The sequence below is a fragment of the Heterocephalus glaber genome, unplaced genomic scaffold (genome assembly GCF_053883595.1).
Source record: "Heterocephalus glaber isolate CG9 unplaced genomic scaffold, H.glaber_assembly_v1.0 deba00001760, whole genome shotgun sequence".
NCBI classification, from domain to species: Eukaryota; Metazoa; Chordata; class Mammalia; order Rodentia; family Bathyergidae; genus Heterocephalus; species Heterocephalus glaber.
Window position 1 is genome coordinate 6,512,169 of NW_028258457.1, and position 26,847 is coordinate 6,539,015.

The 26,847-nt window shown below is 57.8% G+C and overlaps 4 protein-coding genes across 7 annotated transcripts in view; 2 read left to right on the forward strand and 2 right to left on the reverse strand.

Annotated features, from left to right (window-relative positions):
- Positions 1–398: 398 nt before the first annotated feature.
- Micos13 (mitochondrial contact site and cristae organizing system subunit 13) lies at positions 399–4,660 on the reverse strand. 2 transcript variants are annotated; one of them, XM_087201286.1, is made up of 4 exons: positions 4,468–4,660; positions 3,663–3,840; positions 3,452–3,503; positions 399–677 (listed from the first exon to the last, which is right to left on the reverse strand). In XM_087201286.1, the coding sequence occupies exons 1-4, from the start codon at positions 4,494–4,496 to the stop codon at positions 565–567; spliced, it is 372 nt and encodes a 123-aa protein (XP_087057412.1). In that variant the 5' UTR covers positions 4,497–4,660; the 3' UTR covers positions 399–564. The 2 variants fall into 2 exon arrangements, with proteins under 2 accessions (XP_087057412.1, XP_004865737.1); XM_004865680.3 differs by lacking the exon at positions 399–677 and adding an exon at positions 2,895–3,124 and having other exon boundaries at positions 4,468–4,659.
- A 1,987-nt stretch (positions 4,661–6,647) lies between these two features.
- Positions 6,648–8,280, forward strand: Rpl36 (ribosomal protein L36). 2 transcript variants are annotated; one of them, XM_004865677.4, is made up of 4 exons: positions 6,648–6,831; positions 6,998–7,092; positions 7,942–8,076; positions 8,152–8,280. In XM_004865677.4, the coding sequence occupies exons 2-4, from the start codon at positions 7,000–7,002 to the stop codon at positions 8,239–8,241; spliced, it is 318 nt and encodes a 105-aa protein (XP_004865734.1). In that variant the 5' UTR covers positions 6,648–6,831; positions 6,998–6,999; the 3' UTR covers positions 8,242–8,280. The 2 variants fall into 2 exon arrangements, with proteins under 2 accessions (XP_004865734.1, XP_004865735.1); XM_004865678.4 differs by having other exon boundaries at positions 6,809–6,907.
- A 76-nt stretch (positions 8,281–8,356) lies between these two features.
- On the reverse strand, positions 8,357–25,687 carry Lonp1 (lon peptidase 1, mitochondrial). Its single transcript, XM_087201279.1, has 17 exons — positions 25,217–25,687; positions 21,888–21,976; positions 20,591–20,710; positions 19,702–19,933; positions 17,984–18,045; positions 17,423–17,552; positions 17,059–17,142; positions 15,512–15,732; positions 13,962–14,100; positions 13,017–13,195; positions 11,555–11,642; positions 11,001–11,240; positions 10,362–10,502; positions 10,120–10,285; positions 9,485–9,702; positions 9,249–9,413; positions 8,357–8,681 (listed from the first exon to the last, which is right to left on the reverse strand). The coding sequence occupies exons 1-17, from the start codon at positions 25,646–25,648 to the stop codon at positions 8,499–8,501; spliced, it is 2,889 nt and encodes a 962-aa protein (XP_087057405.1). The 5' UTR covers positions 25,649–25,687; the 3' UTR covers positions 8,357–8,498.
- Positions 25,688–25,782: 95 nt separating this feature from the next.
- Positions 25,783–26,847, forward strand: part of Catsperd (catsper channel auxiliary subunit delta) — a 48,831-nt gene continuing 47,766 nt past the window's right edge. For both annotated transcript variants that reach the window (XM_021244868.2, XM_021244869.2), the window contains exon 1: positions 25,783–26,382. In XM_021244868.2, the coding sequence (XP_021100527.1) occupies positions 26,306–26,382 (77 nt within the window). In that variant the 5' untranslated portion in view covers positions 25,783–26,305. The remainder of the gene's footprint in view (positions 26,383–26,847) is intronic.

Sequence of the window (26,847 nt, forward strand, 5' to 3'; positions counted from 1 at the left end):
GAGAGGATCAGCTGACAGCAGACTCTCCTGGGTCTAAGGAGATGGCAGAGTGGTACATGTCCAGGGACAGGAGTTTGAGGGGAACAACTGGGACTCCAGGCGCCAGCAAGGCTGGAGTGAGTGTTCAGAAGAACTGGAAACCACGTGGTGACCCAGCCACCACCTCTGTTGCCCTCCTTACCTTAGTTCAAATGCACAGCAGTACATCTGCCTTAAATTTTGTTTTGTGTGACACTGGGGATTGAACCCTGGGCCTTCACACTGAGCTACAACTTAGCCCTTTTTAGTTTTTGAGAAAGGGTCTCACTAAGTCGCTAAATTGCTCAAGATGAGCTCGAACTTGTGACCCTCCTGCCTCAGCCTCCTAGAGTGCTGGGATGTCAGGCGTGCACCACCAGCCCAGCTAGGATAATTTTTATTTTTGTCAAACACAAAAATGTCAGTACCCACAGCAGGTGCGTGGGCTGAGCATGTTCCTGCAGACTCCGTATCGAGTGCTTTTCTTCGGTCGTATGCCAGGCTCCGCCCCTGCTCAGCGGCCTTATTCCCCCCAGGTGTTAGCAGTCAGGCTTCACAGATGGGGAAATTGAGTGCAGACTGGACTTGCTTCAGGTGGGAGCACTCGGTGCCCAAAGCAGTGACTCCTGCTTGTCCCATCACCAGGGTCGCACACCAGGCTGGGAGAGTTGGAGGGGAACAACTTAGTGAGACGCCGTCTCCCACTTTCAGCAGGGAGCGCGTGCCCAGCACAGTTCCATCTCCAGCACTGGAAAATACAGTATGACTGAGGGCTGCTGGGCCATCACCTGCTCCTCTCCAACCTAGTTCAAGCTGGCTCAGCCCCTGCCCCCACACAGCAGGAACCCAGGCTGCTGCCCTCCCCTCCGGCACCAGGACGGGCAGGCCCAGAGCATGCCACCTTCCACCTCAGCCAGGACCAGAGCCCCTGTGCCCAGGAGCCCTGGCCAGCGTCTCCGAGGTCCTGTGTTTAGGCTGCAGCCACCATCCCTTCCTGCCACCCCTACTTCTGCGAAGTAGCAGCAGAGAGCCCTTGACAGTTGTGTTTAGGGCAAGAGGTGCCTTACCAGGTCCTCCCCTCCAGGCCACCTCGCCTCTGGCACAGCCTAGGCATCACAAGTGCCGACCCCTCCTGTGTCCCAAGGCTTAGGACCCGGGTGCGAGTTTGACATCCTGTGCTCAGGGAGGGTGCTGCCAGCACGGAACGGGCTTTCTTTTATTCGCAGTACTGAGAATCGAGCCCAGAACATGCTATCACTGAGTTATAGCCCCAGGCCTTTTTATTTTGACACAGGGTCTCACAGTCAAAGTGGGAGCAGCACTTGGGAACTTGAACTTGCGATTCTCCTGCCTCAGCCTCCCTAAGTGTTGAGATTACAGGTGCGCCACCACCATGCCCAGCCAGGGCAGGCTCTGTGTCTGACCAAGCAAGTTCTCGCCTTCCAGGGCTTCTAGGCCAGTGTGGGCTGCATGTGGTGTGGCTGGCTTGTGTTCCTCGAAGACCCTCTGGGTGCTTACTGGAGACCTGCTCCCACCCCCGCAAATGACCAGCAAGGATGGAAGGATGGCCTGCAGGTGACACAGTGTGGGGGCCATGTTCCTAGGGGACACATGGCATGGGTGCTGTGGGTACTCTGCTCCCTGGGCCAGGCCAGGGATTCCCTCGGGCCTACGATGCCCACAGACTTTCATTGGGGAGCTGAGTTCAGAGTCAGTCGGTCTGGGGAGCTGCCTGGGGCCTCTATCCCAGCTCCCTCATCTGTAACTTCCATCCCCCCAAGAAGGCCCAGGATGGTGCCACTACCCAGGCCTGCTCCAGGCTTCTGGGCGGCATCCGGGAAGGTGTCTGGCTCCCCCCAAAACCAACTCCTGACATCTGCCGGGTGGTACTGCTGTCCAGGTTCCTGGCATAGGCTTTCGGCCATCATGGTCTTCAATGCCCCCCCGTGGCTGGGTGCCAGGGTCTCCCCAGGAACCACTAGACAAAGCCACATTACCAGGGCTCACAGCCCAACAAGGGACACAAAGAGGCTGCAAGGGTGACAGGGTTGGCAGGGCAGGACTTGTGTCAGAGCCCCTGAGCGCCCCTAACTACAGTACCAGCGTGTGGTCCCTGGGAATCCAGTACCGTGGGCACAGTGGAAGGACGGTGTGTCTGGGAGAGGAAGGGCAGGACAAGGGCTCCATCGAGGTGCGTAATGGGCTTGGGGATGTGGCTCAATAGTTTCTTTTTTTTTTTGGTACTGGGGATTGAACTCAGGACCTTATACTTGCAAAGCAGGCGGCGGAACCACTGAGCTAAATCCCCAGCCCAATGTGGTTCAGCAGTGAGCAACTGCCTGGTCCCCTATGTTCCGTGCTCCAAGTTCTGTCCCCAGATCCACCAAAAAATGACAGAGAGAGAGAAATATTCACTTTCAAAAGAAGAAGTGAGGCACAGTGGTGCACACCTGTCATCCCAGCAAATCAGGAAGCTGAGGCAGGATTGTAAGGTTGAGACCAGCTCGGGCCACTTGGTAATATTCTGTGTCCAAATAAAAAACACTCTGGGGGTGTAGCTTTGTGGTAAGCACCTCTGAGTTTGATCCCTAGGAGCTCCTGCCCAGCCCCACACCAAGGAGGCACCAATTCTGCCACCTTCCCAGAGTCCCCTCTAACCCTGGGCTCAGCCCCCCAAGAACAGTGAAGCCCCAGACCTGGCTTGTGCTCAGCACCCTCTCGGCCCTTCCTGGGGCCCCAGGTGCTGTCTGCAGACCCAGGGACCGGCAGCCTGCTGTGACTCCCCACAGCATGTCCACAGCCAGAGCACACCGGGTCTGCGTGAGCTCAAAGCCCCCACCCTGCCATTCCCCCCAGGCCCAGCACGTGGGGCGGGAAACACTTCCAAAGTCCTTTATTGGGCCGGCAAGGCCAGGAGCTGCCCTCAGAGTGGGGTCCCAGTGCAGAGCTGAGTCTTTGGCGTCCCTGCCCCTGTTGTGCCAGGGTGGGCTTCAGCTTGTGTTGACCTGCTACTTGGTGCGCTCCTTCACATACTCCCAGCCCTCCTTGGAGTACTCGAGGGCCATGGTGGGGGCCACCGACAGGGCTGACATCACTTTGATGATGCCTACAGGGGAGATGGCTCGGTGAGGCCCCTCACCCCAGGGCAACCACTTCTGCCAAAGTAACTGAGGCAGAGGTGGGGCAGAGCTGGGCTCACAGGATGAGCTCTCATGGGGCCCCAGGTGCCCTCCCTCCCATGCCACCAGACAACAGACAGCATCCAAGGGCACTCCACCATGCCCAGCTCCTCTCCGTGATTCTCCACCCTTTCCCCTCCTCTAGGGGAGACACAGGAGCAGGAAGAGGGATCAGCAGAAGGAACGGCCAGGAAGCAGGGAGGGTGCCATGCTGGGTGCCCAGGGCCACCTCCACGCAGAGGCACTGGGCCTACCTGAATTCCAGGACTCCCGGAGGGTAAAGTTAATCTTTGGTGGGGCTGGGAGCTGGGAAGAAAGAGGAGCGAGGGGCTAGTGCCTAGGGAAAGCTCAGCAGCCCCAGCACCCTCAAAGGCGGAGTGAGGGGTGCGGGCTTTCAGGACGGGCCAGCCCTCCTGCAGAGGACACCAAGCAGGGCTGGAGGCACCTGTGCCCAACCCCCGGTACCTGTGGGATCTGCAGGCCCGTCTGCTTGCGCACATACTGGCTGAACTGGTACATGGCCGGCGGAACCACCTCCTCCGCCCGCCGCAGGGCCGCCTCACTCTTGTCGCTGGGTCCCAGCAGCTCCTGGTCATACACCAGGTAGACGGCACCCCCAGCCACGCTGCCTTTGATGAGAAACCTGCCGACGGAGAAGAGAGGGACCCAAGCTCAGGGGACACTGCTCCCCACCTGCCCTCCTGGACGTGCCACGCATGGGCCCAGGGAGCTCATGGGGGAAACACAGGACACCGTGGGCGCCCACAGGGCCGGATCCCTCTGAACGGGACGCGGTGTACACTATGCAAGGCAGGGCCACTTACTTTAACTAGTAAACTGAGAACAGAAAAGGGGCAATGGTTCATTCGAGGTCCCGAAAAGAAAGGAGCAGTGAAACCTTAAGACCCCTGACCTCCTAGAAGACTCCGCAACCCGCGAGGTTTTTACTAAGTGTCCCGGTGCACTTCTTGTCTGTCACGGTGCTCTGGGAGTTAATGGGCATTCCCATTTCACAGACACGGCCACGGTGGCTCGCAGAGCTCTCGGGCACAGTGAGTCCAGGGACAAGGGCTCGCTGGGAAGCAGAAGGGAGGCGAGGAACGACCCCAGGAAGCCCCTATCCGTGGGTCTCAGTTTCGCTCTGTGCGCCAGGGGAGGTGGACTGACACTCCGGGAAGCGCAGAGCAGATGGAGACCCAAGCTGAGCGGGTGGGTACCAGCAGGAGGGGCCTCCCTCGATGGCTCCGGGACCGCCCGGCGCCCTACGCACCTCATCAGCGACCACACACGGGCCACCATGGTCGCTCAGATCCGCGCGCAAGGACACTCGACTCGCCCGCCGCTTCCGGTCGCGGGGGCGCAGAGGCCTCTGGAAGGTGTAGTCTCCCTTGTTGACCGCAAAGGCGTCGGGGAGTGGTAGTCTCGATAGGGCTCTGAGATGGCGCAGCAGCGTGTAGTCCCACGCCAAGAGGCCTCTGGGAAATTCTGGGCCACCGCAAAGCTGTCTGGGAAATGAAGTCGAAACAAGCCCAGAAAGCCCCGGTCTGCCAAGCCTTCTGGGAAAGGTAGTCCACCTCGGCCCTGGCAGGGTGAGATGTAAGAGGCGTAGGGGGTCTGGATTAATCCTAAAGGGGACCCTGGAAAATGGAAATGTCAGACACCAAGAGATCCACCCAAGCCAGCGCGAGTGATCTAGGCCTTGGACCTAGGAAGTGCAAGCCTAGAAGTGGGTTATCAAAGCAACGCTAAGAAGAGATTGTCCCAGGGAGGCGGGCCCGCTGTCACGTGACATGGCTTGGGGGTGTGGCTGCTGGCCGGGGATGGGGCCAGAGCCCGGGCCTTGACAAAAGGTAAAAGCGGACGCTGTTGCCTAGCTGGCACTGGTGGCAGGCTTAGTGCTTTCACTTTGCAGATGAGAAACCTGAGGCTCGGAGGAGCGGTGGGACTTGTCCAGGACACGCTGCCCTGGAGCTCTCCCCATGCCGCACCTGACCCCCAAGCCCCACCTGTACTGCTGTCTGGCCGAGCCGGAGCCCCCGGCTGCAGGCCGCTCAGGGGCACCAGATACGGGATCCCTGGAAGAGGAGGAGAGAGCATGTTCTGAGCTGGGTCCAGCCTCCTGTGTCATAATAAAATCCACCTTCCCTCACCTGTCTCTGAGGCTTACATTTCCTCACGCCTCCTAAGTCACAGGAGCTGGGAGAGGAGCCCATTTCACAGGTGGAAAAATGGAGGCTGAAGCAGAGCTGAACCTCATTCAGTAAGTCAGGGGGAGTCTGCTGGGCGTGATGGTGCACACCTGTGGTCTCAACACACTGGGCGGCTGAGACAGGAGTCCCAAATGGTGAAGCACTCCCGCTATAAAGAACGCAGGTATAAAAATAAAAGCTGAAGAAGGAAACAATGCTATAAAATGCTGCCCCTGTGGGCTAATGACCATTTTAAGGTGAGAAAGGCTGTTCCCACCCCTTGTGGTGGCCTATGGCTGTTATTCCAGGGGTCTGGGGCAAGATAGCAAGTTGAGGCTTAATCCTAATCAATTTAGCCAGACCCTGTCTCGTAATTATGTGTGTGTGTGTAATTTTTTTTTTTTTTTTTTTTTTTTTGGTACCAAGGAATGAACTCGGGTCCTTGCGCTTGCGCAGCAGGCGGCGAAACCACTGAGCTAATCAGTACGCCCTAGGTTTAATCCTCAGTACAGAAGAAAAAAGGTTATCCCAATCAGACCAGTCCCAAATTGAGACTCTTGTCTTGGAGCTAAAACTAAAGGGGGAGAGAGAGAAAGAGAAAAAACAAACACAAAAAAAGAAAAACCAGAAGCTGTTCTTTTGTTGTAACTTTATCTGATTCAGTTATTTAGGGTCCCATCCCTGTGACCTCTTAAATTAGCTCACGTGCCACAGGAGAGCACTGTAACACAGCTGTTCCCTGAAACCAGTACCCTTGTTGATGGTGGTTTTATTTCACGGCATTTGCTGTGCGTGTCCATGCGTGTGTATGTTGTGGGAGTTGAAACCAAGGATCTTGCACTGGGCTACATCCTCAGCTATGTATGTGTGTATGTATGTATTCATGTATGTATGTATGTTTAGAAACAGGGTCTCGCTAATTGGTAAACCATGCAGCTTGGGCTCGAACTTGGAATCCTCCTGTCTCAACCTCCCACAGTGCTGATATGACAGATGTGCACCACCATGCCTGTCTCCAGGTACTCTTCATATCTGAAACAGGCCCTGGAAGCTGAAGACACTGGCTCAGGGTCAGAGAACCAGCGCCAGAAGTGGAACTCAAATCTTTTTTTTTTTTTTTTTTTTTTTGGTACCGGGGATCGAATTCGGAACTTTGCTCTTGCGAGGCAGCCGGCGGCACCACTGAGCTAAATCCCCAACGTGGAACTCAAATCTTTATTCCACCCTGAGACAGCCACCACAAACACGCCTACAGGGTCTGATTCTCGGCTCGGGGCTGGGCTGTACCAACGCGCCTACTGAGAGAGCCCACAGATACCTCCCGCCGCCAGGGGGAGCGCGCGACCTTTGTGCCACTCTGGGCCTCAATTCTGGCAGTGAGTAGATATCCCAGAGTTCCGCTCGGCGTGGGTCCTTCCGCTGCCGCAGCCATTGAAGAGCACCAGGTAAGTGGATTGTCGCTGCCGGCATCCTCCGCCATCCGGGACCCCGGTCCCGTTGTATGGGTTCGAGGATGGATAGGTGCGGCGAGTGAGCCCGAGGAAGCCGGGGCGCGGGGTTCCGAGCCTGAACTCATTTTGTTCTTACCCCTTCTCCCTCCGCTTTCCCCAGCCATGGCTCTACGCTACCCCATGGCCGTGGGCCTCAATAAGGGCCACAAGGTGACCAAGAACGTGAGCAAACCGAGGCACAGCCGCCGCCGCGGGGTGAGTGTAGGGGTCGGCGGAGTCTCGGGGAGGCGCTGCGGGCGGGGTGCTTAGCATCTTGGGGGATTCGAGAGGAAGGGGGGTGTTGGGCCGCCCAGAAGCGCGGCCTAGACTCCATCGCTCGCCTGAGCGAGACAGACCCGGGGGGCGCACGCTGAACCGTCGGGCCGGGCAGATAGGGCAGTGTTGGGGCCGACCTGGGGGTAGCGGGCTTGCGACGTGCGTGTGTGAGCGGAAGTTTGCTCTACATCAGGGGCTTACCCGAGAATGGTGTATGGAGGGGAAGACGAGGCCTTTCGTGTCGTGTTTGGAGGTTTGATTTGGTAGGGTTTTAGGAGCATTCCTGACCCCACGGTACCGGGGACAGTTGTCCACAGCGCCAGGGCTGGCGGTCAGTGCTTCTGTCCCAAACACAGTGAAAGCTTTCCTGGTTTTGGTTCCTTGGCTACTGGGGGGTGCACCCTGGGCTTTCTGCCCTGAGCTACAGCTCCAGCCCTTTAACTTCTCATCCCGAGACAGGAACTTGTTTTATGTTCGCCTCAGCCTCCCAGAGCTGGGGACTAAAAGCTTGTGCGACTGTCTGGCCTCTACCTTTTTTTTTTTTGTTACCGGGGAACGAACTCGGGTCCTTGTGCTTGCGAGGCAGGCGACGGAACGACTGAGCTAAATCCCCGGCCCTCTACCTTGTTTCCTGTATGTGGTGCTGAGGATAGAATCTTGGGCTTGGTGCAGGCTAATTGGTTACAGGCACTCAGAGCAGCCAGGGAAACTGAGGTAGGATGCAGGGTGCCTACGTTAGCGAACAGTGCAAAGGGCTGAGTTCCACGTGACGCCTGCTTTGTCCCCCAGCGCCTCACCAAGCACACCAAGTTTGTGCGGGACATGATCCGGGAGGTGTGTGGCTTTGCCCCCTATGAGCGGCGTGCCATGGAACTGCTCAAGGTCTCCAAGGACAAACGGGCCCTCAAGTTCATCAAGAAAAGGGTAGGTGAGCAGCAGCGGGCACTGGGAGGTGGGGCAGGACCGCCCGGCTGATGGTGGCCCCCCCTTGCTGTACAGGTGGGAACACACATCCGAGCCAAGAGGAAGCGCGAGGAGCTGAGCAATGTGCTGGCCGCCATGAGGAAAGCAGCTGCCAAGAAGGACTGAGCCCCTCCTCTGTGCGGAATAAACCTTTGCAGAAAGTTCTGTGCGGCCTCTTCTGTCCCCCCGCTGGCCAAGGCCCCATTCCTCCTTGGGTGCAGGCAGACACAGGCAGCAGCCGCACAGTACTGAAAATGCTTTACTCGTGATTAACAGCTTCATGATTCAGCCGGTCAGGTCTGGGACCCAGGCCAGTGTCCACAGTGCCGAGCCTGCAGCCCCTCCCCAGTGCAGCTTCCATGTGGCTCACAGTTCTGGAGCCATCACCGCTCCACAGCCAGGGCCTCTGCGTGTCGCTGGGGGACAGGGAAGGCAATGTCGAAGACCTGGGAGTAGTGCTCCACGAAGTGCACCTCCAGGCCCTCGGTGATGAAAGCTGCCAAGTCGTAGAAGTCCTTCTTGTTTTCGGCTGGGAGGACGATGCAGGTCACGCCAGCACGCTTGGCCTATGGGGGGGGCTGGGTGGTCACTCAGCCAGGCCTGGCTGGGTGCAGCTTAGGGTGGGGAAACTGAGGCCTGCCCGCTGCAAAACCATAGGCCCCCACAGACCTCAGTGTAGAAGAGGGTGCTAGGCCCACCCCAACCCACTGGGAACCCAGGCTGCTTTGCACCCTTTGCCCAGCTGGCTGTGCCCCCAACTCTCCTGTACCACATGCCCCGAGCCTGTGGCTGCTGTCCCTCAATGGAGCTGGCCATGTAGCCCAATTCTCCTGCCTCAGCCTCCCAAGCAGGCCCCACTCTTCCAAGACAGTGTTTATGTTTGCCATCAAGCACTGGGCAGCTCCAGAGACAGGAAGCACTGGCCCCATGAACACCCCCCATTTACAGTGCAAGGGGAGGCCTCAGGGTCCCTGCCCAAAAACCCCGTGCAGCCCTCCCCATATGGGCCCCCCCAGGCAAGTGGGCACTTGTGGGGTGATAGGAACTGGGTGGGGGCAGCTGGGACAGCACCCGGCTCACTTGCTTGTCACCATGGCACCCCCAGGACGGGAGCAGTGGCAGGGAACCCTCACCGCAATTGTCTTCTCCTTGATGCCTCCCACCGGCAGGATCTTGCCCGTGAGGGACACCTCGCCTGTCATGGCCAGGTCCTGCTGCACAGGCTGGTCCAGGGCTAGGGACAGCAGGGCCGTGACAATGGTACAGCCAGCACTGGGCCCGTCCTTGGGAGTGGCGCCCTGGGGGAACAGCAGAGGTGGGTGGCCATGGCCACAGTGGGGCAGTGGGCGGGGCGTGGGGCAGGGCTGACCTCTGGTACGTGCAGGTGGATGTGTGAGGTCACCAGGTAGTCGTTGCTGGGGTCGCGCTGCAGCAGGAAGGCCCTGGCGAAGGTGTAGGCGATGCGCGCGCTCTCCTTCATCACATCCCCCAGCTGGCCGGTCACCTCCAGTGAGCCGTCCTTGTTCTCCTTGCTGTCCCTGTCCCTCGGCCGCCGCAGGGATGTCTCAACAAACAATGTGGAGCCTCCTGGGAGAGGGGTGTGGGGTGCTGAGCCCTCCAGTCACCGCCAGGTGGCAGAGCCAGGACATGACCATCGTGTCACATTGTGCGCCCCTCAGCTGGCCAGCACTCAGGCCTGGAGCCCACCCCACCCCGCCCGAGTGTGCAGGGTCCCTGCCACTGAGGCCCAGGACCATGAGGACCCAGATCCCACTGCCAAAGCCGGCTCCCTGGGGTGCCCTTTCCCTCAGCCTCCTGGGCGGTGCCTCTGCATGGTCGTCTGCTGGGGATCTCCCTGGCCAGTGCGGTAGTCACCCCAAGCCCTGGGGCCTTGCCCCACACTGCCCTTCAGTGGGGACAGCAAGCTAAGCCATCAGCGGGTACGGGGCTGGAACTGTCTGGGGTGAGGCCAGCTGGGGTTCCCGCTGTGACAACTGGGCTCACCCAAGGCGGTCCAGGCCAGGCCCATGACCACGCCGGGCGGCGTGGCGTCGTACATGCGCTCCACTGTGAACACCGGCTTGCCCACGAAGTCCTGCAGGTTTTCAGGGGTCACCTCCACCGTCTCGGCCTCACCGCTCACGATCTTGTAGGCCGCCTTTCGAAGCACCTGGGCGGACAGGCAGGCGAGTGGGTGGGGGAGCAGGCAGCCGAGCAGGGACCTCTGGCGCCGGGACACCGCTCACCTTCTCCACCTGCTTCTGCAGGTTGCGCACTCCACTCTCGCGGCAGTACTGCTTGATGAGCAGCGTCAGCACGGGCGCCGACAGCCTGGCCCTGCTCTCATCCAGGCCGCACAGGGCCCGTGCCTGGGGCACCAGGTACCGCTGTGGGCAGGAGCAAACGTCACGGGGAGGGGAGGGCCCATCAGTGCCACCTGTCCCCAGGCTTTTGACCATGCCTCGTCCTGCACCCGGGTCCTCTTCCTACCCCACCCCATGTCACTGTGATGCCACTTCCTCCATGAGGGCCTCCTAGCTCCCAGGGCTGAGCCTGTTACCCACAGCCCTGGGATGCTTCCCGCCAGGTGGTACAGCTGAGGGCATCCGGGTTGCAGGTACAGAGCCACACTGTTGCTCCGCACTGGCCTGGTCCCCACCCCCCACAAAGCTCAGTCCTCTGGGAAGTCAGAAGGGGTGGGTTCAGACCTCCCAGAGGAGCGAGTGTGGGAGGACCACTGGCCTTCCAAAAGCAAAGCACCCTTCCGGACGCCCAGCTGAGAATCGTAGGCCCAGCGCCCTTCCCAGGCAGGGGCAGGAAGGACACGCCCTACACCTCCGCAGGCCCTGCTTGTGGGGAGGCTATTGGACCCAGCTTCTAGGCACCTCGGCTATGGCCAGCTTCTCCTGGGCCACATAGCCGGACACGTTGATCATCTCCATGCGGTCGCGCAGTGGCTCGGGGATGGTGTCAGTGACGTTGGCCGTGCAGATGAACAACACCTTGGACAGGTCCACAGGCACATCCAGGTAGTGGTCCAGGAAGTTGGCATTCTGCTCAGGGTCCAGCAGCTCCAGCAGTGCCGATGACGGGTCCCCCTGGTAGCCACGGCCAATCTTGTCCACCTGGGACAGTGACAGGAGACCAGGGCTGGGACACTGGGCCCTGGCTGAGGGCAGAGGGACATGGCCTCCTCCCTCACCACCAGCAGCACCACGGTGCTTAATTTCCTTTCTCGGTACTGGGGATTGAACCCACCAGCTCCTTGCCTGAGCTCTTTTAGAGGCAGGGTCTCACTGACTCACTAAGTTGCCCAGGCTGGCCTGGACCCTGCCATCCTCCTGCCTCAGCCTCCTGAGTGGCTGGGATGACAAGAGAGGGCAAGGCCTTGGGCACGCCCCACTGGGGCCTCTCGTGAGCCTGAGCTGGTGTGAGCTACCTCATCTATCAGCACCAGGGGGTTCTCAGTCTTCGTCTTCTTCAGGCACTGGATGATCTTCCCGGGCATGGCACCCACGTAGGTCCGCCTGTGGGGCACAGACGGGTCAGAGCCCTCGGGACCCCGGGTCACACACCCTGCACCCTGCACTGCAGTGTGCCACGTGCTCTCCCAGGCAGCTCAGAGGTGGTGGGGAGATGCGCGGCCCCAGCCCCAGCAGAGCTCAGGTGCACATGTGCCAGAGGCCACCTCGCTCCCTCCTCACAGTGCCCACCCGGCAGGCAGGGCCAGGAGCAGTCAGGCCCAGGACCTCACAGAGGTCCCCACCCTATGTCTCCTGTGTGCCCGAGCTGAAGCCGCTACAAGGGTACACGGGAGATGAGGCTCAGGGCCCACATCTATAATCCCAGCATTTGGGAGGCTGAGGCGGGAGGGTCGCTGCGAGCTCAGGCCAGCCTGTGCTGCAGACTGACTTGAGGCCACCTTGAACTAACAGTGAGACCCTACCTCAAAAAACAGAACAAAAGGCAGAGGAAATCACAAGGCAGGGAGACTGCACGCCCAGAAGGTCAGGACTGAGGTGTCTAGCATGCTGCTTGTGGGGTGTGTGTGGTAGGTATTGAGTCTGCGTGTGTATATGCGTTTGCATGTGTGTGAAGACCCAGAAAGAGGCCCTGGCCAAAGGTCAGGAGTAAGCCATGTGGGTGTCAGAAGCTGCAGTACATCAGGTGGAGAGCGTGGCCGTGCAAAGGGTCTGGGGCAGCATGGGGCCCAGCAGGAGCAGTGGGGAGCCCATGTGGCTGGAGCTGAGGGAGCATGGGGACTGGCGTACTGCAGGGCCCTGCGGGATGGAGGGAGGCCCTGTGGGATGGAGGGAGGCCCTGGGCTCTGGCCCCAGGGAGGTGGGAGCCATGGAGAACAGAGGGATTCTCTGCTATCTCTGTGCTCTACTCAACCCCCAGGGTCAGTTTGGTGCCCTCACCCTCCGCGGCCCTCTCCTCAGCCCTCCCCAGATGTCACTTCAATGCCGGGGACATCACTCCTTCAGCAGGTGCCATGCCCTCTCCTCACCCCCAGGGTGGCCTTGGCCTGCAGCTCCTGGACAGAGGGCCCGGGCCTCAGAGCAGGGAGGAACCAGACAGGGCTTGGGGTTTCCTAGCCGGTTGGCACTGGCGAGCCCGCTGCACCCCAGCTCTCACCCCTGGGCCTGGGCTGGGCACACAGCCCACAGGGCCATGAGGCCTCACTGAGCTCCGGCTGGAGTGGGCTTCCAGGTGGAGAGGGGGTCCAGCCACACGCAGTCCTAATTCAGCCAGGCCTGACATCACCCACACCCGGACATTTCAGTTCCGTCCCCCAGCAAGTGGAGCTCGGGGCTCACAGCCAGAGCACGCTAACAAATACAAAAGGCCGACAGGAAGGCAGAGGCCGGTCAGCAGGGAGAGGACAGGACGGTGCCTACCTGTGCCCCTTGATCTCAGCCACGTCAGTCATGCCCCCCACACTGAAGCGGAAGTACTCGCGGTTGAGGGCGCGGGCAATGGAGCGCGCAATGCTGGTCTTGCCTACACCAGGAGGGCCGTAGAAGCAGAGGATCTTGCCCTGGGTGGAGCGGCGGAGCTGGCTGACGGCGATGAACTCCTGTGGGCAGAGGGGGCAGTGGCACTCCTTCCCAGGCTCAGGGCTCCGACCCCCTGGACGTCTGGGGCTGTGGGAAGGGCCAGGCTTGTCCCCGAGGGCCACCCAGTCAGAGGGGCACCTGCCACAGGGGGCAAGGGCCCCCAAAGACCAGGGGGACAACTAGGGCCCAGTGCTGCCGGGCTGACACACAGTGCGCTCCCTCCCCCGGGCCCGCCTCTCTCAGCTGGGCGCCTCTGGCTTCCCCAGCATGACATGGTGGCAGGATGGGCTAGGGACCCCGTGGGGCTGCAGCAGTTCCTCAGCTGGGCCCCTCAAGTCATGAAGCATCCTTAGCTATAGCCTGGGCCCCGCAAACCCGCCGGGGGCTCCTCGGTACAGACTCACAGCCCCACATAAACCCAGAGCACGCCAGGCATGGCCTGGATGTCTGTCCCGGGCACATGGTCCAGGGCCGGGGACACAGGTCTGTGCTGCCTAGTGGGGGCCAGGGCTGCAGTGCCTTGTGGCCCTCAGCACTCGAGCACAGGAGCCCGACATCTGGGAGAGGGGCTTTCGCATGGTGCAGGGATCAGATGGGCTCATGAGCGCAGGGACCTCGCATGGCAGTGGTGGCTCAGGGAGAAGAGACCCCAGCTGGCACCCTGCTGTGTGGCACTCACTGTCCCAGCCTCCAGAACTCAGGCCACATGCACCCTACTCTTCCTTGGCCCCCCGCTGTCTGCAGTGCAGCTGCAGCAGCAGGAAGCAGGCCGGGCCGCGGCCTCACCAGGATGCGCCTCTTGACGTCCTCCATGCCGTAGTGGTCCTCCTCCAGGACCGCCTGGGCCCGGCTCAGGTCCAGATTCTCATCACTGTGCCTGCCCCACGGGACAGATGTGAGCCAGTCCAGGTAGTTGCGGGTGACACTGCGTCGGGACAGAAAGAGCTGGTGAGCAGGTTCATGCCACACACTGGGGCCACTGTGTTGGCGGGGGGACCTCTTAGGAGGCCGCTGGCTTGGCTGGGAGGAAGGGGGGCTGGGCCCTGCTCCGGAAGCCACATGGTGGGGGCACAGCTCGGGCTTCTCAGCACCAGACCCACCCCCCCAAGCTAGACCTGGCACCTGTGGGGACGGCAGCCTGGGCTGTGAGCAACGGTGGGCACAATGGGCACAGACAGCTCTTCTCTTAGGGGTGAGAACTGCTACAAGGGGCCCGGGGGAGCTGGCACCAGGGGCCAGGCAGCTCAGGGATACACAGCCACCAAGGTCACTCTGACGCACAGGATGTGCTGGGAGAGGCCTTCGAGGACATCAAGGGCAGAACCAGCCCTGATCTGCAGGAGCCACAGGCTGCTCTGCGGAGACCAATCTGGAGCTGCTGTAGGCATCGGGGACACGGGGGTGCCCAGGGCTGGTGGACAGTGCCTGAGGAGGGGCAGCAGAGTGGACTGGTCCTGTGGCTGCCCAGGACCTGGGGACAGAACCCTGAAGGAAGGGTGGGCCTGTCCTGGAGGGTGCTGCCTAAGCCAGCCGGCACCCGCCCTGGCCCTAGCGAGCTGAGACATGGGGGACGGACGAGCCCCCAAGAGGTCTACACCCATGCCCAAGACCTGTGGACACACCACCGCACACGGCAAGGAGGCCCTGCCAAGGGGAGCAAGTTAAGGACCCTGGTAGGCCAGGGCTGTGGTGGCAGGTCCTGTCATCCCAGCTTCCTGGGAGGCTGAGGCAAGAGGAGCCACTCAGGTGCCTTAGTGAGGCCGTTTCAAAATAAAACAATACGGGGCCGGGGATTTAGCTCAGTGGTTCTGGCACCTGCCTGGCAAGCACAAGGTCCCAAGTTCGATCCCTGGTACCAAAAATAAATAAAAATGTAAAAAAACAAAACAATAGTGAGCATGAGGCTCAGCAGACTTGCCAGAGACTTGCCAGACAGAATGCATGAGGCCCTGGGTCCAGCCCACATCATCAGGGGCTCAGCACCCTCACAGGGCCTTCTAGGGGGACACAGGAGGATCAGAGGAGGCCATGCTGCCAGCTCTGCAGATGGAGGATGGGGCCACGAGTGGAGGAGCAGCCCTGGTGCCCACGCCTGGATGCGGTCCATGTGGACTTCAGACTCCCGAGACCATGGCAGACACCAAGATGACAGGTTCTGAACAGCCACAGAGGGAAACTCCTCAGCTGCCCCGAAGCAATGTGCAGTGGCTTTGGGGCGGGAGCCCTGATTTCGCCCTCTGTGAAGTCAGGGAGACTTCTGTGCATGTAAGGTGACTGACACGTGACCAAGCATAGGTCAGCACGGTGATGGAGGTGGCAAGAGGTGCGCTGCTCACTTGAACTCCGAGGAGTGGTTGTCCAGCAGGCCCAGCTTGCTCAGCTCCTCGTCCACTACATCCATGACATGCTTGGGCACCACCAGCTCCCGAAGCCGCTCACGGAACTTCTCCTCAATGGCGTCCTTGTCGTCCTTCTCCAGGCCCAGCTCCTTTTTGATGATCTTCAGCTGCTCCTGCAGCAGGTACTTGCGATGCGTCTGCTTGATCTTCTCCTCCACCTGCACTCCGGGAGTGGGGTCAGGTGAGAAGGGGCGGAGCCGAGTGAGAAGACACCAGCCTCAGGTGAGGGCAACCAGCCTGGCCTTGCCACTGGCCCCCAGCCTGTCTGCTTTCTCTTCCTTTTTGTGATGCTGGGCTGAGCCCAGGACTTCCCTTGGTCAGTGAACTCCACCCCCAGCCCTGTAAATTTTTTCAGACAGGGTCTGGCTGACTTGCCCTGCTGGCTTTGAACTTTCGCTCCTCCTTCCTCAGCTTTCAGAGTTGTGGGGTTTCAGAGGTGTGCACCGCCATGCCAGCTCCTCCATCCACCCCAGCATGGGCCTTGCTGACAGCAGTCCTGGGCCAGATGCCATGGCAGGCCCTGCTGCCCCCTATTCTGAAGTGCTGGGCCTCCCTCCTCTCCTCTGAGAGACACAGGTGCAGGAGGACAGCCGAGGTCTGCCACTGCCACATCCCTAGGGCTTGTTAATCAACGGCCAAGTGTGCTGTCTTCCAAATAAAGATGGGAGGGCTGGGGATTTAGCCCAGTGGTTTCGCCACCTGCTGCGCAAGCGCTAGGACCCGAGTTCAATCCCCGGTACCAAAAAAAGACAAATAAAGATGGCATTCAAAACTGTCGTAAAAGTAAATGGAAGGGCCAGGGATTTAGCTCAGTGGTTCCGCCACCTGCCTTGCAAGCAGGAAGTCCCGAGTTCGATCCCCAGTACCAAAAAAAAAAAAAAAAAAAAAGTAAATGGAAAAAGCAAGTCAAATCTGAAAAGCAGTTAGGGGCCAACAACCCAGGCTGACCAGATAGCTCAAGGGGCAAGTGGGCCCCTGAGGGGCCTGAAAGTTGAAAAGAGCATTTCAGCCTTCCTCAGCTGGGCCCTGATTTCCAGGACCATTCCCAGGGTGGCAGAGGCCCAAAAACGTTCCTCAGCGTCAAGACAGGTCTGAGGCCTCTCTGGGAGTGCTGGGACACTAGGGTTGGTGTCATGGTCCCCTCATAAGTTTCAGCACCAGAGCAAAAGTGGCTGGGTACATGTGGGAAGAGGGAGACGACCAGACAGTCGCGGGCACCTGCTGTCACCGCTACTCAGGAAGCTAAGGCAGGAGGATCCAGGTCATCCTGGGGGACACCATGAGACTCCAGCTCAAAATACAAACTACAAGAGATGGAGATGCCTTCCCTGCTCATGGAATCTCGATGCCACCAGTGTATGCTCCAGGCTCCAGGCCCTGGCTGCCAGCGGGCAGCCCGGGTCAGCCCAGTGTCCTGGCCACAGGCCCACAGGCCACAGGCCACAGGCCACAGCCCACAGCCCTTGCTCCGCCCCTCCCCTTACCTCCCTGCCCAGGCGCTGTTGTAGCTTGCTGAGCTCGAACTCCTTCTTCAGCAAGGACAGTGCCTTGTACAGCCGCTTGGGGATCTGTGGGGAGGAGCACAAGAGTGAGGAGCCTGCGTCAAACTCGCCCCACATCCAACACGTCAGGCACACCCCATGGGGCTGACAGCTTGGGGACCCGCTATTCACAGCACGGCTGGGGACACCTACACAGCAGGCCAGGGATCAACCAAGGACAGGATGATACCACACATGCGAGTGGCCACCAGGAAGCCACTCGGGAGCAGGGCAGGACTAACGGGCACCTGTGCGCCATGGCAGGACAAGCAGTCAGGCGCAAGCCCATGCACGGGGACTCACTCACGTTGGCCTCCTCTAGGACGTCCTGCAGCTCGTGGGACTCAGCCCCGGTGAGTGCGGCGCCCATGTCGCTCAGATAGATGGGGTTGTCCACCACCCGCTGGCCAGCCTGCATCATCTGCAACACCGACTCTCTGTGGGGAACAGAGGGGGACAGGGATGCTGCCTCCATCCCTCGCTGGACCGCACCCCCCAGGAGCCCGGGTCCTGGTGTCCTCTTCCCTGGTGGCTCTGAGCAAGGCCTTGGGGACATTGGCGGCAGCCAGCTCTGCTGCCCAAGGCTTCCAAGTTTAGGACTGAAAAGGTCTGTTTGTGTGAGCCTAGAGACGAACACCCATGCAAACCAGCTGACACGGTAACCCCACCATACTCCTTCCTTCGTCCCCCAGCTGCTGACAAGGAAGGCTTTGGGCCAACCCAGCAAGGGACACAGTGTGTAAACAGTGTGGGCGCAGGAGGAGGGGACTTCCACTGCAGAGGGAGGACCACGAACCCCAGCCCCTTGCCCTGCTCCCTGATAGAATGGTGCCTGAGGAAAGCCGTCTGCCCAGCTGTGGACTCTGACCTGTACAGCGGGTTCAAGGCGATGATGTCCCGGATGGTCTTCACGATCTCTGCGGTCAGGGCCTGGGGAGTGGACACCATGCTTGTCACAGGCACAGCCCAGAGCCCTGCCCACCACAGCTTCGCCAGCTCCCCACCCGGCCCTCTGGCAACAACCCCTTGAAGGCCAAGGAGGGGAGGGACAGGGACACGGCACCAGGGGACCAAGAGCTAAAGCCAAAGCTGTCTGCTGAGCCTGCCCTGAGCCTGTCAGCACAAGCAGTCTTAGGAAGAGTGGGGCTTGTTCTCCTTCCCTCCTTCTCCCTGCCTTCTTCCCTCCCTTCCTTCGGTGCTGGGAATGAACCCCAAGCCTCGTGCCTGCTAGGCAAATGTTCACTGTTGAGCCATACACCTAGCTGCTTTTATCAGTTATGCTGAGAAATGGTCTTGCTATATCGCCTAAGCTGGGCTGCAACTTGTGACCTCCTATTTCAGCTTCCCTAGTAGCTGGTGGGAAGCCAGGTTGCACTGGCCTTTTAGAAAATCAACAAGGTGGGTACTGATGCCTTGAGCTGGATCACTAATGTGCCAGGAATGCTACTGGCTCTGGAATAGTGTAATCAAAAACACAGGGAGCCCACCACAGCCAAGCTGCTCACTGACACCCGCTGCTCTCGAGCTGCCGGCCTTGGCCCTAACTGAGCTGACTTTGCACAAGGAACCAGAGCTTGCTAGCTGGAAGTGCTGGCACCTGCCCTACCAAAAAGGTGCCCACTTAGCCAGGTATGGTGGCACGCACCTGTCATCTGAGCATTCTGGGAGGCTGAGGCAGGAGGACTGCAAGTTCAAACCTAGCCTGGGAAAATTAGTGAGACCCTGTCTCAAAAAGGAAAAAAGCACGCTTCGTGTCTTTGGGGTTGCGAGTCTCCTCATCATGCATGGCATCTGAGACCTCTCTCTGGTCTTCCCTCACTACAGGATTCTCATGGAAGATGCTGAAGCCTGCTGCCCAGTACAGCAGAGTCATGGGGAGCTCTCTACATTTCAACTAGTTAAAACTAAATGAAACTGCCGTCCTACTCCTTGGGCACCTTAGGCTATTAAAGCACTCAAAAGCCACAGGGGGCTGAGGGTACAGAATGGCCACCAGGCCTCGTCCTAGCAGCACCATGGCAGACATCACCAATCAATGGTGGCACTACCCATGTCCCAGGAGGGCCCTGGCAGACATGACCAATCGATAGTGGCCATACTTCCCCCCCAACTCTCTTGACAAAGCACCAGACCCACCACGACCAAGAGGGGTGGGACCAGGACCACTGCCTCCACTTGGCGTGTTCCTCTCTGGGAGATACCCAGTGACATCAGGCACACACACAGGAGCTGACCCACTCCAAGTCTTTGACTGAAACCTCTCCTGTCAAGTCACAATGCAGAAAGGACAGCCCAGGCAGGTCACTGGGGTGGCCAGAGATTGTTCTGTCCCCTGCTTCCTCGCCCCACTGCCTGGGCATGAAGGGGAGGCGCTGCGACAAGACTGGGGACTCTCCCTCCCTCATGAGTGCCTAGGGGCCCAGGGTACTGCCTTTACCTCCCAGGTCCATTCCTTCCAAAGACTGGAAGGAAAGGATGTCATTTATGTCAGGAGAACTAGGTACACCAGCCCGGCCCAAGTGACCCTCCCTGGAGAGGCTGCACGGCCTACTCATGGGGCCCCACATGACACTCACGGTGACTTACTTTCACTTCTTCAGTGACCTGAAAGTCTTCGTGGACCACATTCTCGACCTCTACCATGAGCACCTCCCCGGCGGCCTCAGTGGCCGGCTCCTGCCCCACCTCCCTCGGAGTGCTGGGGCTCAGCTCGTCCTCCGCCTCCTTCTTCCCCCGCTTGGCCTTCCTGCGGGGCTTCTGTCTGTTCTCCAGCTCAGCCTCCTCAGGCTCCACTTCCAGCTGTCGGTTGATATGGATCCTGGTGGGGGAGCAGGGCCCAGGTGAAGGCTGGGGCTGGGGGCCCACCCAACTCCGATCACTGACACATAGATACAGAGATGGGGCCTCAATACCTATGGGGTCTCAAGCTGGATACTGAGCTGCAACTCCACAGCCAGGATCCCCTCTACCAGGGGCTTCTGCTAGAGTCCCACACTCCCTGGCTCTACGGCAATGCACCACACGCCTCCTACTTTATTTTTTTTTGGTGGTGGTACTGGAGATTGAACCCAGGGAGTGTCACAACCCTTTTTACTTTCATTTTAAGACAGAATCTCTTCAAGTCACTAAGTTTCCCAGGCTGGGCCTGAACCAGGGCTTTTGCAATGAGCTATATCCCCACCCCTTTTTATTTTGAAACTGAGTATCCTTAAGTTGCCCAATTGGCCTCAAACTCGAGACCCTCCTGCCTCAGCTTCCCAAGTAGCTAGGATGACAGGTGTGGCCACCATACCTGGTAAACTTGCTGTGTCTCACCCTCTCCCCAGCACTGGCCTCAGTGGTAGCGACAAACCTATAGGGCTGACTGACCAGGTGGGTCGGTACGGGGACCTGTGCTACTGGGGCTGCCCTTTCTACCTGCTCATGTCCTTAGTTAAGCCCCACATGCTAGACCACTTGGTGGCAGCTCACGAACCTTCTATGTCCTGTGACAATCATGCGCAGCTTGTCCCCCAGGTCCTGCATCTCATGGATCTGGGCAAACGTCCCCGTGTGATAGATCTCATCCAGGCTTTCGACCACATCAGACTCATTGCTGAAGGAAAGGAACATAAAGGTGTGTTAGCACAGCTGCCCCAATACACAGCAGGGCACCTTAGACTGAGAGGATGAGGGAGAAAGAACACCCCTAGCAGCCACCACTAAAAAGTGAGGGTGGTCTCCTGGGCTTGTGGCAGAGAGATGCCAGCTCTGTTCTGTCACCAGGGGCACAGCACACACACACACAGGCAGCTCCTTGATAAGTCAGCCATGAAGAAGGGACCCGGATGGGACTGATTTTTCTTCCACTCCCCATGACAGTGCCAGCTTCAATGAGCGCACCTTGTAACCTGGAAGTGGAACGAGTTGCTACCTGGAGTCGAGGTGGATGTCCCTACAGCCCTGCTATTCACCTCATCAGCTCTGCTCAGAAGCAGCTTTAGGAGGATTTGAATTCTTTTTTTTTGGTACCAGGGTCCAAACTTGGGATCTTGCACTTGCGCGGCAGGCACCAGAACCACTGAGCTAAATCCCCGGCCCTAGGGGGATTTGAATTCTAAGACCTTGAGGTTCATTTCCCATCTTGACAACACAGTTTTTTCTTTGTGGTGCAGGGGATGGAACCTAGGCAAGTGCTCACCACCAAGTGGCACCCCCAGCCAAATGAATGACGTTTAACACAGGGATATGCTTAGGAAAGGAGCCACACAGCCAGGAGTGGGTGGCAAGCAACTGGGCAAAGCTTCTTCTGGATTCCCCTATGGCTCCATCGCTGCCCAAGCCCTGCCTCCTTCCAGACCATCGCAGCATGATTCTCCTAGGAGAGCGGCTCCTGCTGTGAACTGCACATGCACAGGATGGAGGTTGTGGCTCCTTGAGAGAACCTAATGCCTGGTGAGATATCTGACGGGGGGCCGAGGTAGTGACACTAGTGCTGGGGACTGAGTTACTGCATTACATATCACAAATATGCTAATAAAAGGAAGAAACTAAACCCTCCCCCCACGTCTGTGGAAAATGTGTCTTCCAGGAAACTGGTCCCTGGTGCTGAAGAGGCTGGGGACCACTGGTTCAACATAAGGAGCTACAACCCCATCCTGTGTAAAAGGCAACTGTCTGACTCTTGGTCTTTCTTTTCTGTCAAGGCAAAAAGATCCCAACCACTCCATGGTGCAGGACTGTGGTGAGCTAGGGCAGCTTCAGTGAAGGGATGAAGAAAAAATGACACTTACTTGTCATCTCTCTTTAGAAAGACGCCGACATAGGGCTGGGCAAGTCGAACCTTCCTTCTTAGCAGCTCAACCAACTTCTTATTTTTAACCTAGCATGACAATGACCCCAAAGTGAAATGCAGGGTACGTGGTCTAGCTGGGAAATTGACAGTGGCCCTAGAGTTTTCTAGATCATTCTCTGGGGACAGGCTAATCTAATCTAGGACACTAGTCAAGATAGTCCAGGGAACACTGAACTGAACAAAAGACGAAGCAGGAGTTGGGTGAGGCAAGATTAACTAGTAACTACTTGTTTTCCTTAGGGATCCTTTCCTTTCTGAAGAGAATTTAAACTAGACAAATGGTCAGAAACAAGAAATTAATACCTCACTCCTAAATCTGTTCTAGGGGCAAAATATCTTAGTTTTGTGTTGCTGTGGTACTGGGAATTGAACCTAGGGCCTCTGCACTGAGCTACATCCCCAGTCCTTTTTATTTTTTATTTTTTTGGTACTGGGGATCGAACTCGGGTCCTTGCCCTTGCACAGCAAGCAGCGAAACCACTAAGCTAAATCCCCGGCCTCTCCTTTTTAATTTTTGAGACAGCCTGACTAAGTCACACAGGCTGGGCTCGAATTTGCAATCCTCTTGCCTCAGCCTCCCAGAGTGCTGGGATGACAGATGTACACCAGCTTAAAATGTCTTCATTTGAAAACCAAAACCACTGTTTTCATTAACCTAAGGACAACACTGTGTGTAACTCAAACATGGCCCATCCCCCAGATTGACAACTTCCTCCAATCTTCAGATAAAACTGTTTCCTAACTACAGCTGGGTGCTATGTATTGATGTTCAAAATCCTCAGGATGACAGAACATTCTTGATGTCACTCAGGGCGGGTTCAAGGCTGGTGCTGTCTTCTAGGACACATGTGATGTGCTTAAGCTCAGCTGATTCTTTTCAAGTCCTTGTTCCTTCCTAGGCCAGATTTTTCTTTGTGGTGATACTGTGAATTGACTGAGGAGTATTCTACCACTGAGCTACATCCTCAGCCCTTTTTGAGACAAGGTCTTACCAAGTTGCCCAGGTTAGGCTTGAATTTGGAATTTTTCTGCCTCAGCCTCCTAAGTAGCTGGATTAGAGGTGGGCACTGCCTCGCCTGTCTCCCTGGGCCAGATGTTGATTGACAGCCGTTAAACTCTGAAGGGCACTAGAAACACCAGGAAGACTGGTGTGGGACCTTACCTGTGGGGTTCCTGACTGAGGAGAATGCAGGGGCCGAGAACCTGCATTTCCAACAAATCCCCAGATGATGCTGATCCAGGGATCACACACTGAGGACCGGTGTTTCAACCCACTCCACCACAGGGGCTCTTGGCTTTTGTCTGGGAGTTCTGGACACTAGAAATTACTGTACTTTTGCTGGGAAGAAAACCCAACACATCTGAGGAACCATGACCCACTACAAACTCCTCCAATAAACCCACTGCTCTATACTCAAGAGTTAGGAGAGGTTACTACAAGTTAGTCACATAGTGCCAACTACAAAATCAAGAATAAAGAGCTTTGCTAACCGGTTCAGAAACATTTATTGGCTCCCAGAGGTGTCCCATTTCCCCACAGCCAAGGACTGACTACTGTGTCCTCAGCACCTATCTGCCCACCCTGCAGTCCCCATTGGGTTTTGTTACTTACAAAGCCACACCAACAGAAAACCAGTGAGGACCACGGTCCAGTCTCTAAGTGCTGCCACAGTGACTCACTGAACCCTCCTGGCTAGCCTAGATGGACAGACAGCTCTCCAAAGAGCCATCTCTCTCTGCAGGGGCTGGGGCAAGGAGCATGCGTCTCTTTCCAGGGCTGAGGACCAGACCTGAATTGTCCTGGCCCCAGAAGTCTGGGGTGGTGGGTTTAAGAGGATTGCGAGGGCTAAGGAGAGGATGGGACAAAGTCTTCCAGAACTGTTCTGAAATATCATAAATGTCTTCCATGCTGATAAGTGCTAACTGGCCCCGGGGGAAAAAGCAGCAGCTTATTACTGAGACAAACTAAGTGGCAGGCACAGCTGCAAATCCTTCATATACAGGACCTCATAACTTCCACAACAGCTTCAAGAAATAAAGACACCATTTTGATGTCCATTTCATGGAGGAGAAAATGAAGGTTGTGAAGAATGACTAGCTGACTGGTCTGGCTTTGGGGTCAACCTTTGCAACGACTATAACACTAAGGGCACGCTACACACAGCAGTGTGGGAGAAGGGGCGAGGGGACTCCTGGCCCTGCCCACTCCTGGTCTGCTGCCTCTCTGAACTGTCCTTTCCCTAGCCAAGAGACCCTTGCAGATTTATTTAGCAGAGGATACAGCAAAGGAAGAGCTGAAGGGCGAATATAGAGGCTATGAGACCTTGCTTCCGTAGTTTGCTGTTAACTTTTCTCTTTCATGATCTTAAGTTCCACAGTAAATTGTTTTAAAAATGTTTCTCAAAAACGGAGGTGGAAAAAAAAAATCGGAGGAGGAGGTGGGGGTTATGGGATAAAATAAAATTTATTTTAAAACTTAAAAACATTTTTTAAAGGGAAGTGATAGTGTAATTTAAAAACAAAACGGAGGTGAGGTGGGGAGAAGAAGGCCTGTGAGTCTTTCCTCTGAAAGTTCACATTCCTTTGAACTCACTGATTTCTGGCTGTTACATCATCCTGTTTCTTCCCTTCCCCCTCATAGCTCTTCTTCTGCCAGGATCTTACTGGTTCATGGTCTCTTCCACCAAGACATAAGCTCCTTAGGCCAGAGACTGTGTCTGACTTGTTTAGTACTGTACCCTGGTAGGTCAAACACACTCTACTGAACGAATAAATCGTGTCCTCTTACCACCTTTCTCCAGCCTCGAGTACCGTTCCTTGCTATCCGATTTCTAGTAGTAATTACTGCCCTTCTCAACCCAGAAGATAAGCTGTAAGAGCAAGAATTTTTGTATCTCTGACACCTAGGCCTTTGACACAGCTCAAGCAATCAAAGACATACTTGTTTAAGGCGGGAATGAATCTTGATCCCAAACAGGCTCTCAAACTGTCGCCTGAGGGAGCGCTGCAAAACACTTAACAAGATCCACGGGAAAGTAAGCGGATCTCTATCACCAGGATTCTCAAGAGGACACTCCTAAGTTCATCGGGTTCAACTCCTCTCTTCTGATCCTAAAGGACTCGAAAGGGGGAAGTTTGGCTCAAGCATGCCCAACTAGTGCTGAGCGGACAAGGATTCGAGTCCGAGACCTTTCAAGAGTTGTGAGGCCCGAGGGCGCTAACCTGTTGCTGGCGGGGAAGGGGGCGGGGCCGGGGGGGGCTCATTACCTCGACAATCTTGATAAAGCGCGGGAACACCGGGTTGCGGGTGATGGCGATAAGCGGGAGGTGCGGGAACACGTCCGGGATCGTCATGGGCGTGAGCGCCGTGACGACGGGGCCTTCCCCGCTGCCTGTGCCGCCCCCTACGCCCCCGGCTCCTTCCTCCGCGCCTCCCTCGGAGGCATCCCCGCCTCCGGAGAACGCCCCCCCGCCGCCGCGGCTATTCGCCTCCCAAATCCCTCGCCACTGGCCTGCGGTGGCCGGCCAGTGGCCCCAAAGCGCCCAAGGAGGTATGGCGTCGCAGGCCCGCCGGCCTCTCAGTAACCACACTCCAGTTGCAGTCGGGAGCCGCCCCCCGGCGGCAACCAAGAGAGGCCGCCGCAGTGCCCAGCACCGTGCCGCGGCCCACAGGCGCACGTAGCCTGTGCTCGCCGCCATGGCTTGGCCATACTGCCCGCGCACGGCACTGACTTCACTTCCGCTCACCAGGCTGGTGCGCACGTGACGCGAGGTGCGTATCTAAACTGGGGGGGCGTGGTCAGAAACCGAGCTTTTTCAGAGGGCGGGGCTCGGGAGCGGGTGGAGGCAAGGTGGGGGTGGTACGAGCTCCCTCTTGACCTTCGCTTCCTTTGGCGGTCTTGCTGTCGCGCTCTAGGCCCCTTGGAATCACGTGGGCACGCACTAGCACCACTAAGGAGTACTGCTGCAAGCTCAGCCTTTGAAAATTTTGTAGGCAGCCTTTTGCCCATGTTTAGGCGCGCGGGTGTAAGGAACCAGCTCAAACTCTTGGGGTGTGTAGGCAGGTTCGCACTTCCGGGATACAGCGTGCGATTGCTCAGACTACATTTGCAAGAACGGGCGCGTGCGCATGCCCAGGCCCTGGCTCCACCTTCGGGCGGGCACATTTTGGGGGTCTCAAGGGATACAACTGCGAATGCTCAGATTCCGTGAGGCGCTCTGTGCCGCTGAGTGTGCAGGCTGATTTTGGGATTACTCAGTGCGCATGTTCAGGTTCTGCGCTGCGCATGCCCAGATTGTGCGGCAACTGCGGGTGCCGGTTGAGTGCCCTTGTTGGCTCCGGAGAACCCAACACAGATGCTGATGTCTATATTGATAGCGGTGGCGGCGACCCTGCGGCTCTGGCCGCTGGTTGGAGCTCAGCCACTGTGCCGGTGGGGCTTCCCTCCCGGGGATTACAAGGGATTGGCTCACCCTGAAGCTGAAGCCATTGAGGCTTCGCTTTACTCTTCATGGGCATCCGGCCGCTGCCTCCCTGTCGTCCCACTGTAGAGTCCTATTTCAACTTCCGGACCTGGACCTGGCGCCGATCCCTCCGTGCCCACCCTAGGCTTTGCCCTGCTGTCCACAGACAGATCCCTAAACGATCTGATCTTGTCCTTCCCCTCCCTGGCTCTCTGATGGAAGCTGCCCTAGGAGCCTGTAGCCCATCGCTGCTCACCTCGGGTCGGATAAATCTCTGCCAGAAGCTGTGCTGTGCAGTGCACCATGTTTAGCACCGTCTCTGGTCTCCGCCCTTTAGATGCTGGGAAAACTTCCTCCCCAGCCTTGGTGATCAGTCAAAAAAGAGTCTAGGTATTGCCAGGTGTCCCCTGGGGATCGGAGAACCCCTGGTCTGA